The sequence below is a fragment of the Podarcis erhardii genome, assembly GCF_964252035.2.
Source record: "Podarcis erhardii genome assembly, chromosome: 16".
Lineage (NCBI taxonomy): Eukaryota > Metazoa > Chordata > Lepidosauria > Squamata > Lacertidae > Podarcis > Podarcis erhardii.
Window position 1 is genome coordinate 2107633 of NC_138514.1, and position 17010 is coordinate 2124642.

Below are 17010 nucleotides of genomic sequence, written 5' to 3' on the forward strand. Positions count from 1 at the left end.
GCCCCCTCCGCCCCGGGGGACAAGCCCGGCGCTTGCGGGAGGCCAGGGCTGCTGCGGCCCCGGGATAGATGGGGGGCGCGGGGCGAGGCAGGCCTTGGCATCGGGGGGGGGTCCTGGGAGGCGCCCCCCCCCGCAGCCTGCCAAGGGACCAAAGTCCAGCGCCTTTGTTGGGTAAAGCAAAGTGCCGCAAAAGATGATGGTGATGATGATGATGATCATTATCATTATCATAAAAAGCGGCCCCCCCGCGGCCCCGCCTCCCCTGGAGGCGCCACGCGGGACCGGCTCTCCGAGTGGGCGGGGCCCATGCAAATCAGAGCCCGAGTTCCCGAGCCGACGAATAGGAGCGGGGGGGGGGGGCAGCGGAGGCGGGGCGCCCTCCTCCCTCGAAAGGCGCATGCGCGCCGGCGGCCCGTCAGTCTCTCCTCCGGCCCGTCAGGCGCCGCTTCTTCTCCGCGCGGCCTTCGCTGAGGGAGCCGAGCGGCCGGCGGGACACGCGTCGAGGGCTGGCCGTGCTGCGGGGACGTGACACGCGTCGTGAGGTAGAGCGGGGCGGGCGGGCCAGGGCCGAGGGGAGGCCGGGCGGGGCCCTTCGCCTGGGCTCTTCAGACATGCCCGCATCCATACACGTGTCATGCTGCCCCCGGGGCCTTCCCTCGGGGTCGCGCGCTCCGGGTCCCTTGGGCGAAAGGTTTCCCCAGAGTGCCAGGTCAGCCCCCTCCCCCCCCCCGAGGCAGGAGCCCCAGAGCCCGCCCCCCGCCCCCCCCCGCTCTGCCCCCCCCCAAGATCTTCCTGCCCGGTCCCCTCCCGACCCCCTTCTCTCTCTCCCTGGTCTTGCCCCAAAGACTCCCCCCTCCATTCATCCTCAGGTGCACCGAGGAGACCCCCCCCCCGTCTGCTCCACACAAATGTCCTTCCATCCCGGCTACTCGACCCGCGTCCAGGGAGCATCTCCTTTCCCACGGCCCCTCCACGAAGGCGGAGTGAAGGATCCCGCCCCAAAGGGCAGCCACGCACGGGGGGTGACATATTCAGACAGGAGCCACCACCCAGGCTGCTAAGAACATATTCTCCAACCCTAAGGCTGCTTATTTAAATGTACTGCCTGCTCCGTGGTCACTGAATACACTGCCATACATGCTGCCTGTAGGAGATTCCTGCCCCCCCCCCCCCGTGCACACTGGTCTGCCGCTTTTTGAGATCCCCTGCTCTTGTTGCACAAGGACTTCATTTCAGCATCTCATCTTCTCCGCTTCCTCTCAGGACTCTTCATGCTCCTAGTGCCCAAACTTCTTTCAAAGAGGGCCAGATCTGATGAAGTGAACACGTGTTCACTTCAAAGTTGTTGAGCTTTTTTTACAATTTTACCCCAAAGTTGTTGACCATGTATGTGTCTGACTTTCCCATCCATTGTTATCTCCAAAGATTCCACAAGCCTTGTATACTTACACGCTGCTTCATTTTTGTACCATAACCCAGGCCCTGGGCAGGCAAACTGAGCCCCGGGGGCCGGATCTGACCCAATTGCCTTCTAAATCTGGCCCACAGATGGTCCGGGAATCAGCGTGTTTTTACATGGCTAGAATGTGTGCTTTTATTTAAAATGCATCTCTGGGTTATTTGTGGGGCATAGGAACTCGTTCATTTCCCCCCCCCAAATATAGTCCGGCCCCCTGCTGAAAAAGTTTGCTGACCCCTGGCCTAGGCAATCTCTTCCTAACATACCCAGATCCCCCTTAATCACCTCAGCAATTATTCCCAGCAATTTAAGGTGTTCCCAGATGCTAGATGTGAATGCACTGCTGCTCCCTATCTTGCTGCCTGCTTGAGCCTTCACTTGCTGGACAGGATTGAATAGTGCATAACTCGCATGAAAGATGTGGGAAATGTTGTCACGTCATGGAGGTTTGCCTCTGAGACAGAGTTCTGATTTGTGGGAGGGAATCTGTATACTCTACCAGCTGCAGTGTCAAAACAAAATAAAAAAATTCCTTCCAGTAGCACCTTAAAGACCAACTGAGTTAGTTCTAGGTATGAGCTTTCGTGTGCATGCACACTTCTTCAGATACACTGAAACAGTGTGCATGCACACGAAAGAAGTGTGCATGCACACGAAAGCTCATACCTAGAACTAACTCAGTTGGTCTTTAAGGTGCTACTGGAAGGAATTTTTTTATTTTGTTTTGACCATGGCAGACCAACACGGCTACCTATCTGTAGCTGCAGTGTATTCATCAATCGCTCTCTTGTAAGGGTAGCCAACCGTTGTGGTTCCATAGGCACAGTTGCAATTTGGGTAAACTGCTGTGTGCACCATGCACACACATGTGCACTCATCACAATCACATACATGCATATTCATTATCCCCCTGGCAACAATTGCACTTGAAAAAAGCCTTCTGTGGGCTAAAGTGGAAGGGCTCTTTCAAATATTATTTTTGAGGAGGAGGAGGAGGGGGCAGAAATGAGACGCTGCAAAACACAAGGGAAGGCCTCTGAGGGCACTGTGTTGGTAATGCATGTGTTAGCGGCTAACTGCACATTACACAATAAAAGCAGCTTTGGAAAAATGGGTTTTAGAGGAGAGAATCATGGCAGAAGCATTCCTCATCCAATGTTTCTCTGCTGCAAACTGCTCCACTGCAGCTGTTCATGACTCCAAAAGCATTTTTGCTAGGGCAAAAGTACTTTTCAGCTTTGAAGGGGAGGGGAAAGTCACTTGTAGAAGCAGATACAAATAGTACAGGGAAAGGAGTCCTCTGCAGAAGCTAGTTTTGATTCACCTTACCTTTCCCATATTTTATTTATTAAAATGTTTAAAGCACACAGTGTCAAGTGTTTCTGCATTTCAAAACATAGAGCAACAATGTCCTGAATCAAAATAATAAATAAAAATCGAATAATAAAAGGTAAATAAAGTTAAATGGACAGTTAAGTCCAGTCATCGGCAACTATGGGGTGCAGTGCTCATCTCGCTTCAGGCCAAGGGAGCCAGTGTTTGTCCGCAGACAGCTTTCCAGGTCATGTAGCCAGCATGACTAAACCACTTCTGGCACAACAGGTCACCATGATGAGTGCCAGAGCGCACAGAAATGCCGTTTACCTTTCTGCTGCAGTGGGACCTATTTATCTACTTGCACTAGTGTACTTTTGAACTGCTACGTTGGCAGGAACTGGGACAAAGCAACAGGAGCTCACCTCGTCGTACAGATTCAAACCACCAACTTTCTGATTGGCAAGCCCAAGTGGCTCAGTGGTTTATACCATAGTGCCACCCGCTCCCTATCAAAATAATACTGTAAGTCAGTGCAGTGGTACCTCGGGTTACAAACGCTTCAGGTTACACACCCCGCTAACCCAGAAATAGTGCTTCAGCTTAAGAACTTTGCCTCAGGATAAGGACAGAAATTGGGCTCCGGTGGCAGCAGGAAGCCCCATTAGCTAAAGTGATGCTTCAGGTTAAGAACAGTTTCAGGTTAAGAACGGACCTCTGGAACGAATTAAGTACTTAACCCGAGGTATCACTGTAAATGCACATCCAACATAGATGCTGTTTAGATTGTTTGGAAGTCTGGTTCATATACGTGCAACAGAGAAAGAAAATTGTGTGACAATTTCAAAATGAAACAAAACACCCATATACTTTTTAACTTTTTATGTGATTTTATTATTGCCAAAAAATGAAATTCTCTGTCTTTTCCCTAATTAAGGAGAAGTATAAGTAGTGCTAGTTTTCTGTAACTAGAAGACAGAAGTTTAGCAGCACCTTTTATAGGCAGTCATAATATGCTAAATGTATACTATGGAATTTTTCATCCATATCATGCCAAATATTTTGCTAAACATCTGTATTCTACTGGTTGTTAGATCCATCTGTCTCAGGAGACAACGGAAGAGTGCACCTTCAAGGGTAAAGTCAAACCATTTTGGAGAGTGAAGTGTCTCTTCTGTGGCTTTAGGTTAATGGAAGGATGTATACAGAATTGTGATATTGCCTCAGGTGAATTCTCCATTCTGTCATCTGATGGTCTCTGTGGCGTCTCACTTAAGTGTCTGGATGATGCAATGCAGAGTAGTTTATTGGGTGGGACAGGGTTCAGTATAGGAAGCCTTGTGACCTGATGGAGGCTGATGCTGAGTTGCTGATGGCAGCTTCTTGGCAAAGCAAGTGGTGTGAAGAGGGTGATGCTTATTAGCAGCTTAGTCTTAACTTCGTGGATGCATCATGAATAACTCATTTCAGTGTGTGGACAGGAAATTCTTCTGTGTGTTGTGAAGAATCTGGAGAGACTCATCTAGCTAAATTGTTAAGGTCTGTTGCTTTCTTACTTCATTGCTAGTGGCAAAGTAAAACGAAAATGCTTAATGAAACATTGCCTCCTTTTATGCTTATCAGAGGTTGTGTCAGGAGTTCTTATATAAATACTCCTTTCTTATGATCCTTATAGGGTGGTTGTAAGGAGTGTGCTGAGCATTTTTAAATAGGAAAGTGGGATAGAAATAGTTTAAATAAATAAGATAATGTATGCAGTTTTTTAAACACTTGAAGTGCTGTACAAATGTCAAATATTATTTTCACACCTTTGGTGTCTCTTGTAGCAACCATGACATGATAGTGGTAGAAAGTTTTTAGCCTTCCTAATGCAGGGATCATTTCACATTGAACTGCTTTACTGTAGCTTTCCTGGGTCTTAAACGGCTGTAATCTGGGGAGAGGGGCAGAGCTGATCTTCTAATATTACATTGTTATAGCAACACTTTACCTTGAAGTGCACAGAATGCTATTGACCCTTTATCTAAGGTCAGCACTTCTCATTTCAGTTTTATCTCTTCCTTCTCATGGAATTTTAAGCTCCGGTTGTTAAAAAACACCTTTATAAACTCTGAATTTGTGCAGGTGCCTATGCACAGCTGTGACAGGCGGCAACACCTTGTTCCAGTGCCAACCCAGGAAGGTACCCCACTGGCAACAGGTGCACTGTTGTGCTACACTCCTCTTGCCACCAGCTGCTTATTTGTCCCCCAGGGCAAAAAGTATAGAATTTCCACTGCTTCATGGTGATCTACTTGGGAGTAGGGCTGAATTCCAAGTCTTCTGCCTGGCAGCTTTGGCCTGTCACCTCTCCTGACCACCCAGGTGCTTTAACCCAGCAGCTTAGCTCAAGCAATCCACCCTTGAGTGTGTTCAGCAAGCAGCCCAGTCCAGAAATCCCGTAAAGCAGTGTATTTAAACAGACTATTAAAAGAAAGGGAAAGGTGGAGAAACAGTAAGCCACATTCAGATGGGAAATAAAACACCAAACCAGTTACAGATAGGTAGCCGTGTTGGTCTGCCATGGTCAAAACAAAATAAAAAAATTCCTTCCAGTAGCACCTTAAAGACCAACTGAGTTAGTTCTAGGTATGAGCTTTCGTGTGCATGCACACTTCTTCAGATACCTGAAGAAGTGTGCATGCACACGAAAGCTCATACCTAGAACTAACTCAGTTGGTCTTTAAGGTGCTACTGGAAGGAATTTTTTTATTTTGTTTTGACCATGGCAGACCAACACGGCTACCTATCTGTAACTGGAACTATGGAAGGCACCACATTGAGCCGCATGAAATGGAAGTACACCAAACCAGAATAGGGATGTAGCTAATCCAATACTAGGCAAGCTTATACAACAACATTGACACTTTCGGTAGCCTTTGGAGTTGGTTGAGGGGGGGGGGCAAAGTATACAGGCATGATGCCATGTCCTATGCTCTTTGATTGGGTTGATCAAGGATACCTCACAGAAAGCATCATGATATGGAGTCTGCTATTCTAACCAACTCTAGGAATTTTTTAAAAAATAACCACCTGGGCAATTTTGAGGGTCTTTGGCACATTTCAGGTATGCTACCTGTAGTATGTCAGGAAAAGGAGGTGAAGGATGTATTCTTCTTTTTACTGTTAGTGCATACTGCCCTTTATCTATAGATCACAACATAAAAATACAAAATGAAAACACAAAATACTTTCAAAAAAACCCCAAGCAAACCAGTAACCCCCATCCCACAAAACATTTAAAAGGCCATATTTTTATTATTGTATGGTGAACCTTGATATGAGGTTATGACATCATGGGTAGGTTTTATGAAGCTGTGAAGTAGATTTGGCTCCCCTTGAAAAAAATTGATATAGTGTCTGTGACTGAAAAGGTGCACAGGTATAAGCCTGCAAATTTCCATTGAAGGAAAGGGCTCTGGTGTTTTGCGTGTTTTATACTGTTTTTATACGTATTTGTGGCTACATTTTGTTCACTTCTTTGACATTTTAAAATATGGCTTATATATTTTCTAAATGTGAATGTTTATTCATAAAATCTGTTTAAAAGTGAGTTATAAAGTTTGATGGATCACAAGAGTACGTCATCCTTCTGTGTACATAATTGTCTGGAGCAATTTGACCCTAATTTAATCTTGTGGCAATCTAGGTTAGGCTGCCATGTGGCCATCTGTTTGCACTCCTCTGATGCTGTAGCCCCCACGCAAAAGTTATTGCTATAACAGTGATAAAAATGGTTTGGATAGTGTGCCTTGTGACTGTACTTGACAATGTCATTTCCTAGGTTTTGGACCTGAGCCAAAGCTATGGGGCAGGATTTCGCCCAGTTGTTAGGCAAGAGACCACCTGTCCTCCTTCCTTGTTAATATGCACATGCATGCCTGTATCCAGCTGGTGCTGCGTTTTCTTGTGGACTTTGGAACTTTTATCAGGCGTGTTCCTGGTCTCTGGACTGCCTGATCTGATAGGGCCTAATCTGCACTTGACCAATTAAAGTGTCCCCTTAAAGGTGCTAGTAACTGAGGTCTTTAGCACAGTGTCTGCCATAAGAGCAGCAAATAACTGGTTGTTTCTCTACTTGTAAGAGGATAGTTGTTTTCCACATCCTCTGTCTATGGGCTGTGTGTATCAATACACACGTCTACCATTTCAGTGTGCTGTACATTCTGAAAGTTGCATATTGTTGAAAGGTTGACAGGAAGAAGAGAGAACGTATTTTGTGTGCCACTTGTGTGCCCCTCTTGGATTGGCCTTTTTCATTTAAATATAGTTCTAGTGGGATAATGACTTGTGTGCCACTGAGAGCACAGATTGTGATTTTTCACTTATGCAGCACTATAGACATACAAGGCTCTTCACCATATAATGCAAGGTAAAAAGATATGGTCCTGCCCTAGAGGCCTTACAGTGTAAATGACCAAATATCACACCACCCCAGATCAGCAAGACATTTACATTTTCACTAGCAGCTGGTAAATGTACTTCATGTCTCCTTCAAATTCCTTCAAAGGATGAGTCTTAAGGATTTGAAATGGGGTGTTGATTGGCAAGGATGTGGTGTTACTTTTTTTTAAAAAAAGACACTGAAGTGCATTCCTTGCTAAGAAGACATTTTGGTTCTATTAAAGTTAATGTTAAAGATAGCTGAGCTAATGGGAATCTTGAGTTGGTGACTCTAGGGTGAGAATCTGCCTGTCATTTCCTCAGAACCAGCAAGTATCCTAATGAGATAATTGTACAGTTGCCGGGTGGCCCATAATAATTTGAACAAATGCATGCTATACAGCAGAGAAACAAGAGTAACTGTTTCTCTCATACAATACCAGAGTTTATATGAGCGCAGCTGGAAAAAGATGGAAGTTCTTGAAAAATCCCTGTTCTGTTGAAATAACTAACTTGTTTACTCTAGCAGTGGTCTTCACTTAGATGCAGTGTTGGTGAGTGCCCTGACTATCCACTCGTTGTCTCTCTACGCACCTATCAATTAATCCTCTCATCTAGTGGGACCATTGTCTCTTTCTCTGTCTTCCTAGAGTAGTGATTCTCAAGTCCAGGCAACTCCCCATTTACGCATGATTGGCATGCATGTGCTGTTTTTGGCACCACAAGGGGGCGGGTGGGGTGGGTTTGCGCTTGTCCTGCTGATGCATGCAGTGCCTCAGAACAATGCCTCCCCCTCTGTGGGGAGTTGCCTGCACACTCCTCTCCAGCCCCCCTACCACTTCTGCAGTGTTATCCTTCAAAGGCTGCTGTCTCCACTCCAAAAGTTTAAACTGTAGACCTGCTCACAGCCAAATCCCATTCCATTGAGAGAAGGAGAAAATATCCATCCAAACGAATATAGTAGCAGAGGAAGATACCTTTTACCAGATCTGCCTAGTTATTGATCTAGCCCAGTTTTGCTTATTTTGATTGGCAGCAGAGGTCCTTCCCATAACCTGATATGCCTGTTTTTTTAACTGGAGGTGCCTGGGATTGAATCGGGGGCTTCCTGTACTGCTGATCTATGGTCCCTCCCCCATAAATCTGAGCTGGCTTCCCATCTACAGCGTGGCAGGAAGTGTGTGTGATTCTGTTTCTGGTCAAATATTGGAATTAAAAGAAAATCTAGTTTAGCTTTTGAAAGTATGGAGACAGACCACTCGTTCACTTGTTCATACTGGCTGAGAATTTTTCTTATCCTTCCATTGTTATAATCATCAGCTACTGAGCCAAGTTTAAGGTTTTGTTGCTGATATTTAAAGCCCTAAACAACTTGGGACCAGAATACCGTATTTTTTCGCTCTATAGGACGCACCGGACCATTTCAAGACTTTTTCCTGCATTGTTTTCAGACGTGTGTGTGTGTGTGTGTGTGTGTGTGTGTGTGTGTATATATATATATATATATATATATATATATATATATATATGACCTTAAAATTATTATAACAGTTTCTTAGTATGTTTCCACTGAACATTTGGAAAAGCAGGTCTCCCCATTCATACTTCATGCGCTCACTGCAAAACCTGCCAGTGTATCTGTGGCGCAAACAGTCTGAGGAAGAGCCAAGAATAGAATGTGGCTTTAACCCAAGCCTCTCGCTTGGTATTGTAGCCTCCTTTGGAATTTGGTCCTCCTCTTGGAGCTACAGAAAAGAGGAGCATATCACTATGTACATCGTTATGGAGCTAATAGTGTATTCCGAAATGCTTCACTAGGTTCAGCCACCTTGCCTAAAAAAAAGAAAATGGCCAGAGGCAATTTAGGAATACAGGAATTTAAACTGACCCATCATTCCACCTAAGGTCTTGTTTGTACAAAGAACTTAACTCCTCCCACCCCCCCCCCAGCTGACTTCATTTCTTAAGGAATTCCTGACACTTTTGTGAAACAAAGATCTTGGAGTTGAACTAAGCTCTTAAGACTATGAGAATGTCTATCCCCTTTTAATAAGAAAGCAGTGAACAGTTGTGCCACAGCACAGGGAGTGGGAGCCCCTGCTCAGTTTTTCAGGATTGTGTTGGGAGAGGTGACTCCTAACCCCTTCCTTTCCTGTCTTGCTGTGCTGCGGGGGAAGATGAGGTCTCCCTGGTGGCCAGATCAGTCCTGGTGGGCATTGCCACTTCAGGGATAGCTTTGACCACAATCTGTCTGGCTGTGGTACAATGCTGCTCTGGGTCAGACTCCAGGAGACTAAAGTCTGCTGCATATCAGCAGATATGTTCAATATGGCCATGAGCCTAGTGAATGGGTGTGGAAATATTACTCTTCTCTAGTTCAGAGGCAGTGTGTTTTGCAAAGCGCACAAACTTCCAACAGACACACATGTCTCATGAATTTAGCATTTGATTCATCTCATCAGATGGTGTCCTGTTAAGTTTTGTATCCAGTTTTGTGTTGCTTCCTCTAAGTGAAATTCTGTGACACTATTTCTCTTTTTGCTCATTTCTAATGCCTTCACCATTCAGAGGAATATACGAAGCTGCACTTTGCTGAATTAGAACATGGTCCATCTAGCTCATTGGTCTTCATCTGGCGTTCTGGGATGCACTGCAGGGGGTCTAAGATGGGTTGAAACAAATATGTGGTAAAAATTAAGATATGAGTCTCCAAATGAAGGTTTGGGTTAAAGATTGGTCCAAAGTCTGCATGATTCTGGCACTCTATAATCAAGGGGACTTGATAGTTGTTGCAAGTAGGATTTGCTGGAACTGGGTTGCTTGCAATTAGGATATCTAATTATTAATTTGGTAGCAGGAGATAAGAGATTAGTGTGGCTGGAATTGGCTTGTATATTGCACTGACTGATACGTACTGATCCAAGTGCACGTGTCTCTCTTTTCAGAATTTTTGCCATGTTTTGGAATGTGGGTCCTTGGAAATGTGTCTTGCCCCTACAGCTTTGCCTGCTGGGTTTTGCATGCTCTGTGTGGGCCAGCTCAGGAGACTTGCAACAGACTTCTATCACAGCAGATTCCTTCCTGCAAGACCTCTTCCTCCGGTATGGCAAACATGACAAGCTCACTTTGCAGCAGCTCAAATCCCTGTTGAATCGCCTTGATGTGGGAGTTGGAAGGAACAACATTAGTCGCACAGAGCAGCAGCGTAGAAACATCTCCTGGGTAATGTATTGTATTTATATAAGCTATTTCTCTCCTGCTTTTGAAGGTAGTGAATGGGTCCACAAATCACCCTACTAATGCTAAAAACCTGGCTGTTATAAATGCATTCCACTGAAAAATATTAAAATGATAAAACCTAAAGGGTCTATAGTGGGGCACCTTTAATTAAGTCCACTCAATTGATCTTGAAAGCTTTCTGAAATAAAACTGTCTTGAACTGACACCTAAAAGTTAACAGAGAAGAGGCAAAAAAGATGAACCTCTCTGGGGAGCAAGTTCTGCAATGTTGGTGCTGCCCCTGAGAAGGCCCTGTTCAGCATCACTACCCTCCTTGCTTCTTTCTAGTGGAGGAGGGGCAGGGTCTCCCTCTTATAGGTAGGTTTATATAGGGAAAGATGGTCTATGACATGCCCAGGTCTGGACCATTTAGAGTGTTAATGGTCAAAATCAGCACCCAATTATGGTTTAGTAGTAGTAGTATCCATATTACTTTATTATTCATTGCAGCTGCTATCTTAGAAATTATTATTATTATTATTATTATTATTATTATTATTATTATTATTATTAATTTGTGCTTTTATCTTGTATTTTTATCTCGTGAACTTCCCTGAGATCATTAGATGAAGGGGGTGTGGGGGTGTATACCATATTTTTTCGTGTACAAGATGATGTCTCTCCCTCCCCCCCCCCATTTTTCAGTCAAAAATTGGGGGTCGTCTTATACACAGATTTATATCTTAAGTCTTGGGTCAGCTGGCAGCTCCTGGCATCTCCTGTGTGGAGTGCGCTGTATTCAGGGCGCTGGCTGGAGAGGTGACGCAGTTCCCAGGTGAGGAGGGAGCTCAGCCGCAGTGCCACCAGCTCTCACCTGCGGAGGCGAGGCAACGCCAGATGCAGGCTGGAGAGGTGAGGCAAGGTGAGGCTGTGCCGAGATGTGGGGTATCGCCCCCCCCCCAAAAAAGCAATTTCCCTCAAAAGCAGAACAACTTTAACAAACTGATTTCTTAATTTTGGGCTCCCAAAAGTAGGGGTCATCTTATACATGGGGTCGTGTGTATTGCAGTTTTAGTAGTATTAGGACATATTCACCCTACCCTCCAGCTGAAAAGCCTCCTGGAATGGTTATATAAGATCTATACAAACAAGTCCTTGCCCTCAAGCATCATAAAACTGCTTGAATAAAAACAGTTCAGGGAGTGCAGGAGCCAAAGGGAGCTAGAATGGTGACAGGAGGCAGTGCATAATTTGTGGTCTTCAGCAAGTATGGGTCAGTCAAGCTCACTGGGAAGCCTTCAGGATGTGAATGCTAACAAAAGGCACAGCTCTGGGATTTTCACCACGCCTTGCTCTCTGTCCTATAGTGCTTCAGTTCCTCAGAGCTCTTTTCAACCCACAATCTGAGTGAAGACTCCAGCCTTGGCAAGAGTGAATTCCGAGAGTTCTGCCCAACCATCCTGCAGCAGCTGGAGTCAAGGGCATGCACGTCTGAGAACCTGGAAAATGAGGAAGATGAGAGGACAGAGGAGGGAAAGCCCAGTTCCTCAGAAGGTGTGTGTGCAGTAATAAGCCAGCCAGCTAGGCTAGCAAAAGTTCAACAGCTAGTCTTTTAAAGCAAAAGCTTCCTGAGAAATGCCTTCAAATCCTGACCATCCTTGTTCTCCTGCAAGTTGCTGTAGAAATGGAATGCCAACCAGAACTGTAAGCTATTGTTCTTAATGGGGTTTCCTTTTCCAGGTACAGGTTGACATAATGCCCCATACAGCCTACCCTTCTTGTGTCCTTGCCTAGGAAAAGTCAGTTGATCCACCCCCCTGGTATGATTTCATTGTGCTCCAGATTGAGCTGTCAGTGCTGTCAAGGCAGCTCCATGCATATGCTGGCTGCTGCATACTTACAGGTGAAAGTGGGCCTTTGGAAGTACAGGTATTGCTCTCAATGAAAGACAAAATTAGAATTGTTTAGGCTGTGGAGAAAAAAGCATGAGGTTGTATTCAGTGTTAGTCGTGCTCAGAGCAGACCTATTGAAGCTTAAGGGTATGACTAACTTAGATCTATTAATTTTAGTGGATATTCTAAGTAGAACTTAGCTTGATACCACCCATGGTGTTTACACCTTTACACACAATGGAACAGCCTATAGGCTGACTCTCAATTTTACTCCTGTCATTCACAAATTTGTGAATTCACAAATCTTCCTGTTTGTGGACAGGAAATGTGGGTCCACAATTAATGAACCATATATAACACACTTTCCCCTAGTTAAGGAACTATGCCAACCACCAGGTCCTATACTTGCTTACCTGAGAATAAGTCCCTTTAAACTCAGTGGAATTACTTCTGAGTAGACACATACAGGATTGCACTGTATGACAAAATAGAGAACTTGGAAATAGTATCTATTGAGAAGAAAAAGCTCAGTATATAAATAAGAGGTCGTCCCTGCTGGTGGGTATTTGCAGAAGAGCCAGTGATTACAACCGCTTTTGTAGATCTTAAGATGGGTATGAGTCAGCATTGAGGTGTTACAGGAATATTAAACAAAAAGGCAACAGGATAAGAAACAGACCCAGGCCAACACTATTTTCAGTTGCAAATACAGGCAAAGATGAAATAGTGTTTGTAGTCCCTTCTGAATCTACTTGGTGCTTTGTATTCACTTTGGAGTCACCCATTTTTAAAAGGCACAAATAAATTTGCACAAGTTTCAGTACAGAAAAGGCGAATGGATGGTTGCCTTAGTTGCTCCTTCACAGCAGATCCTGACCTAGTGTTTCACTTCCAGGTTTGATCCACGGAATGCCAGTTTCTTGATGGAGAGATTTGCTTTTCTGGGGTGTTTTGTGCAACACATGTTATGGGAACAGGTGGACCTTTGCCTGTGGATCTACTCATGAGTAAGCACTCCAACCTTGACTCCTCATGCAAGAGTCAGATCTGCATGTGTGAAGGATTCAAGTGCGCCATTTCAAGAAGCAGGCTGGATCCTTCATAGTCAGGTTCCAGTAGATCTAATTATGATGAAACACTTCAGTCTTGCTCCTGAGTAGTATTTTTTTTCTTAGTGGATGTAAATGTTACAGCTGCAAAGAATAGCAGGAGAACATTGCATCCCAAGGACAGGTGTCTCGCCTCTCCTGCTCTTAGAAGAACATATTTTGCCAAGACATGATATAATTTTTTCAAATCCCTACAAGAGCAAAACAGGTTTAGGCAATATAACCAGAAATGTCAATAGAACAGGTGCAACTGTTATGGAGGCTCTTCAGAATAAGACGGGTTGGAATCAGGTAAGGTATCTGGGAGGCTGCTGCATTGAAGGTGATGCCTTGATGACCTCTGAGGTCTCATCCAGCTCTGATTCCAGCTGGGTGTACTTTAAATATGTATGTGTGTGTTTGTTTGAAAAAAGGATTTGCTTAGCGCATACATTTTCACTGTTAAGTTTCCACTTTTATTTCACAGACTTTTTGAATTTGGGAGGAGGGGTTCCTTCTACACTTCCTCTGCCTGCTGTGGCTCCTCAACCCAGCACTGGCAATGTGTCTCACAGGCAAATATGCAGAAATCCAGACATTCGGTTGTTTACATACAAACTGCTGCTGCATATAAGGATCTGTGGATTGGGGAAGTAATTCTGCACTATGGTTAGAAGAGGAAAAGAGTTGGATGTCTCAGACCCTCTCAAAGCCCTCCATGAAGAAACATGATAAGAAAGCTTCACCTGCCTCAAGATCACCTCCCTTGCTGGAATCTGGTGCACAAACCTTCCAGATATGGCCTGTCACAGATTCTGAGTAACCTCGTAGATGTATACACACAAAAGGAGGTCAAAAATGACCCTAAAGAGTCTATTGTTGACATTCCAGAAATAAGGAAGTGAGATTAATGTAATATGATTATTCTTTTCAGCTTTCTGCGTTGCCTGAAGCCAGAAAATTTGGGTCTGCAGTTAATGAGCAACATAGATTGCACACGTTTTATCCAAGGAGCTTTAAAAATGGTTAATCTAAATCTCTTATTGCCAGTCAGTGAGTGATGGCAAATTTCAACTGGCAACATCCTGGGTAATCTAAGCAAATTCCTCACTGATGTAACCTGCATGGCAGCATACTCTGATCAGTTTTTGTCTTATGAACTTTGTTTTGTATCAAATTGTGATATTTTTAAGCTACCTGAAATCCTAAATCACAATTCCTGCTGCCTCTACATCATGTTTTCAGTTTCTTAATAGATCCTGATACTGAGTTGGTATTGAGTATAGCTCTCAGTACCAAATTTGAGAAGAACTCAGAGGCTGCGCTTCTGTCTTCTGGCTATCCTGGTGCTGTACATCTTAAACTCCTAGAGAATTGCAATAAAACCTTATTTCCAGTGAGATCAACTTCAGCCTTCGCAGCTTTGGCTGTCTATAGAGGCCCCTTCCTGTTTTCAATTATTTGGGTAAACTGGCCCTCCTTTCTATTTGTTTCACAGTCTGGGGCTTTGGATTTCTCAGTGTTTCACTGATTAACCTGGCCTCCCTACTTGGCGTCTTCATCGTGCCCTGCACCAAGAAGGTCTTTTTCGCCCGAATCCTAACGTATTTCATCGCGCTCTCCATCGGGACATTGTTCTCTAACGCACTGTTCCAGCTGATCCCAGAGGTGCAGTAAGACACAGACACATGGACTGAGTCACAATCTACTTTTCCTGTCACTAAGTTCTCTGCTGATAGGCTGCTCACAGTTTAGAGCAGGCATCCCCAACCTGCGGCTCTCCAGATGTTTTGGCCTACAACTCCCATGATCCCTAGCTAACAGGACTAGTGGTCAGGGATGATGGGAATTGTAGTCCAAAACATCTGGAGGGCTGAAGGTTGGGGATGCCTGCTCTAGAGAGGGGGAAGCTTGCCCTGCCCAGTGATTCCTTTTGAGGATGACATTTTCTCCTCTGAGCATCAGGAAGCTTCCTAAGATCAGCTGAGAGAAAAAGAGCAAATTCTCCTGCATGGTCCCTGTGTAGGCACATACATGAGTTCTGTGCTTGCTCAGAGCACATCTTGGGAATTTGCTTGAGCCATAATTCATGTTTCCTCATTTCAAGGGCAGAAGCTTAGCACCACTCTCCTAGTCCTTGTTTCTTGCCATTCACAGTCCAAAGCAGCAGTGTGACTTTAAAGTGCACCTTGTGGGTGTTGCCAGCGCTGGGAGGATTTTGCCTCTTGACTTCCATTCCACCATTGATGGAAAGGGGTTGATTGTGCTTTTAGTGAGAGGTTTCTTCAGTTGTGCAAAAGTGTGAAAAGGAATGTTGGTTTTTTTGGTCATTTCTGCTAACTAGCACAATATTTCTTTGGGAACGTTGTGAGGGCAACTTCACTGAAACAATGGAAAATAGTACCTTTTACCTAAACCTAGATGTTGCCTAGAGTGACCTGGAGGAAGAGGTATACATTAATCTGGATCTATGTGTGGACTGTTTCTGTAGGCTGAGTCTTTCCAGTAGTCAAGTTCATTCACTGGCCTGATGAATGAGAGTAGGTAGGGGGGAAAGTGTGGCTGTCAGCTTCAGAGACTGTTTTGCAAAGAAACACCAATATTCTGGAGAAAGATCTTTTATGTTTTTTCTTGGCTTCTCTTTCAATAATTGATCTGATTTTACCAACAACAAAAAAAGAGGTTTCTTGAGCAGTGTTGAACTTTGCCAGATTTAATCTTGACATAATTTTGTTTGAATTGCATGTTCTGGGGCTGCCTAAATACAAACAAGAACACTCTACTTCCTGATTTTGGAGTTTGTAACTCTTGTCTCCTTCACTTGCTCTGTTTTTGTCTTCCATTTTGACTTTGCATATTGTGGTAAACATTTGGGGGACAGTGTTTGCATTTCCGCAAACTTCTAAAATTGTGGGCTGAAATAAGACATTGGTTTTGTCCATGGTATGAAAGAGCCACCCTTTGAACCCAGGACCACCTTTGCTGTCTGTCCTGGCCACCTCACCAACTGGCTTCTTCCATTGAAAAAGGCTAAGGTCACAAATCTTAGCAATACTATCCAGAATTTTTGAAGCTCCTATGTTGTATAGCTAATTTACTGCCTGTTCAAGGCATGACGTACTGTATTCCCTCTTGAATTTATGGTATTTTCAGCTCCAAAACTGTGCATCTGATGAAGGGGGAGGAATTTGTTGCTTGAAAACAAAACTATATTTGTGATCAAACTGTAACAGAAATTACTGTATATGCTTCACCTCCATGGTTAAGTTGCCTGCCCTGGAAGAACAACTGGTGTGCAATTGCATCACTCACTTAGTTGGATTTTGGGGACTTTCTGTAGTTGGGCAGCAGAGACTCTGTACAGATGCCCATCTGCTAGGTAGGTATGGCCACATGCGTATCATATGTACAGGCAAGTAACTGTTCACTCTGGCCAGGCAACAGACCATGATGGTAGGGGGTGTAGGGTGCTGAGAGTAAAACAGGTGCTCTTCATGACACTGGAACTCTGGCATTGTCCCTGTGCTAGAAAAAAGAGGGAAAATGTGACTGGACAGCCCCACCAACAGCCTGGAGAGCTAGGGACGTTAAATGCTCTCGTCAGCTATGGTATGG

At 44.6% G+C, this 17010-nt stretch overlaps 1 protein-coding gene across 2 annotated transcripts in view; it reads left to right on the plus strand.

Moving 5' to 3' along the window:
- Positions 1–411: 411 nt before the first annotated feature.
- Positions 412–17010, plus strand: part of SLC39A14 (solute carrier family 39 member 14) — a 28946-nt gene continuing 12347 nt past the window's right edge. Inside the window, exons 1-4 of one of the 2 annotated variants that reach the window (XM_081843916.1) lie at positions 412–542; positions 10141–10417; positions 11782–11968; positions 14894–15063. In XM_081843916.1, the coding sequence (XP_081700042.1) occupies positions 10151–10417; positions 11782–11968; positions 14894–15063 (624 nt within the window). In that variant the 5' untranslated portion in view covers positions 412–542; positions 10141–10150. The remainder of the gene's footprint in view (positions 543–10140; positions 10418–11781; positions 11969–14893; positions 15064–17010) is intronic. The other variant, XM_081843915.1, reaches the window with a different exon arrangement.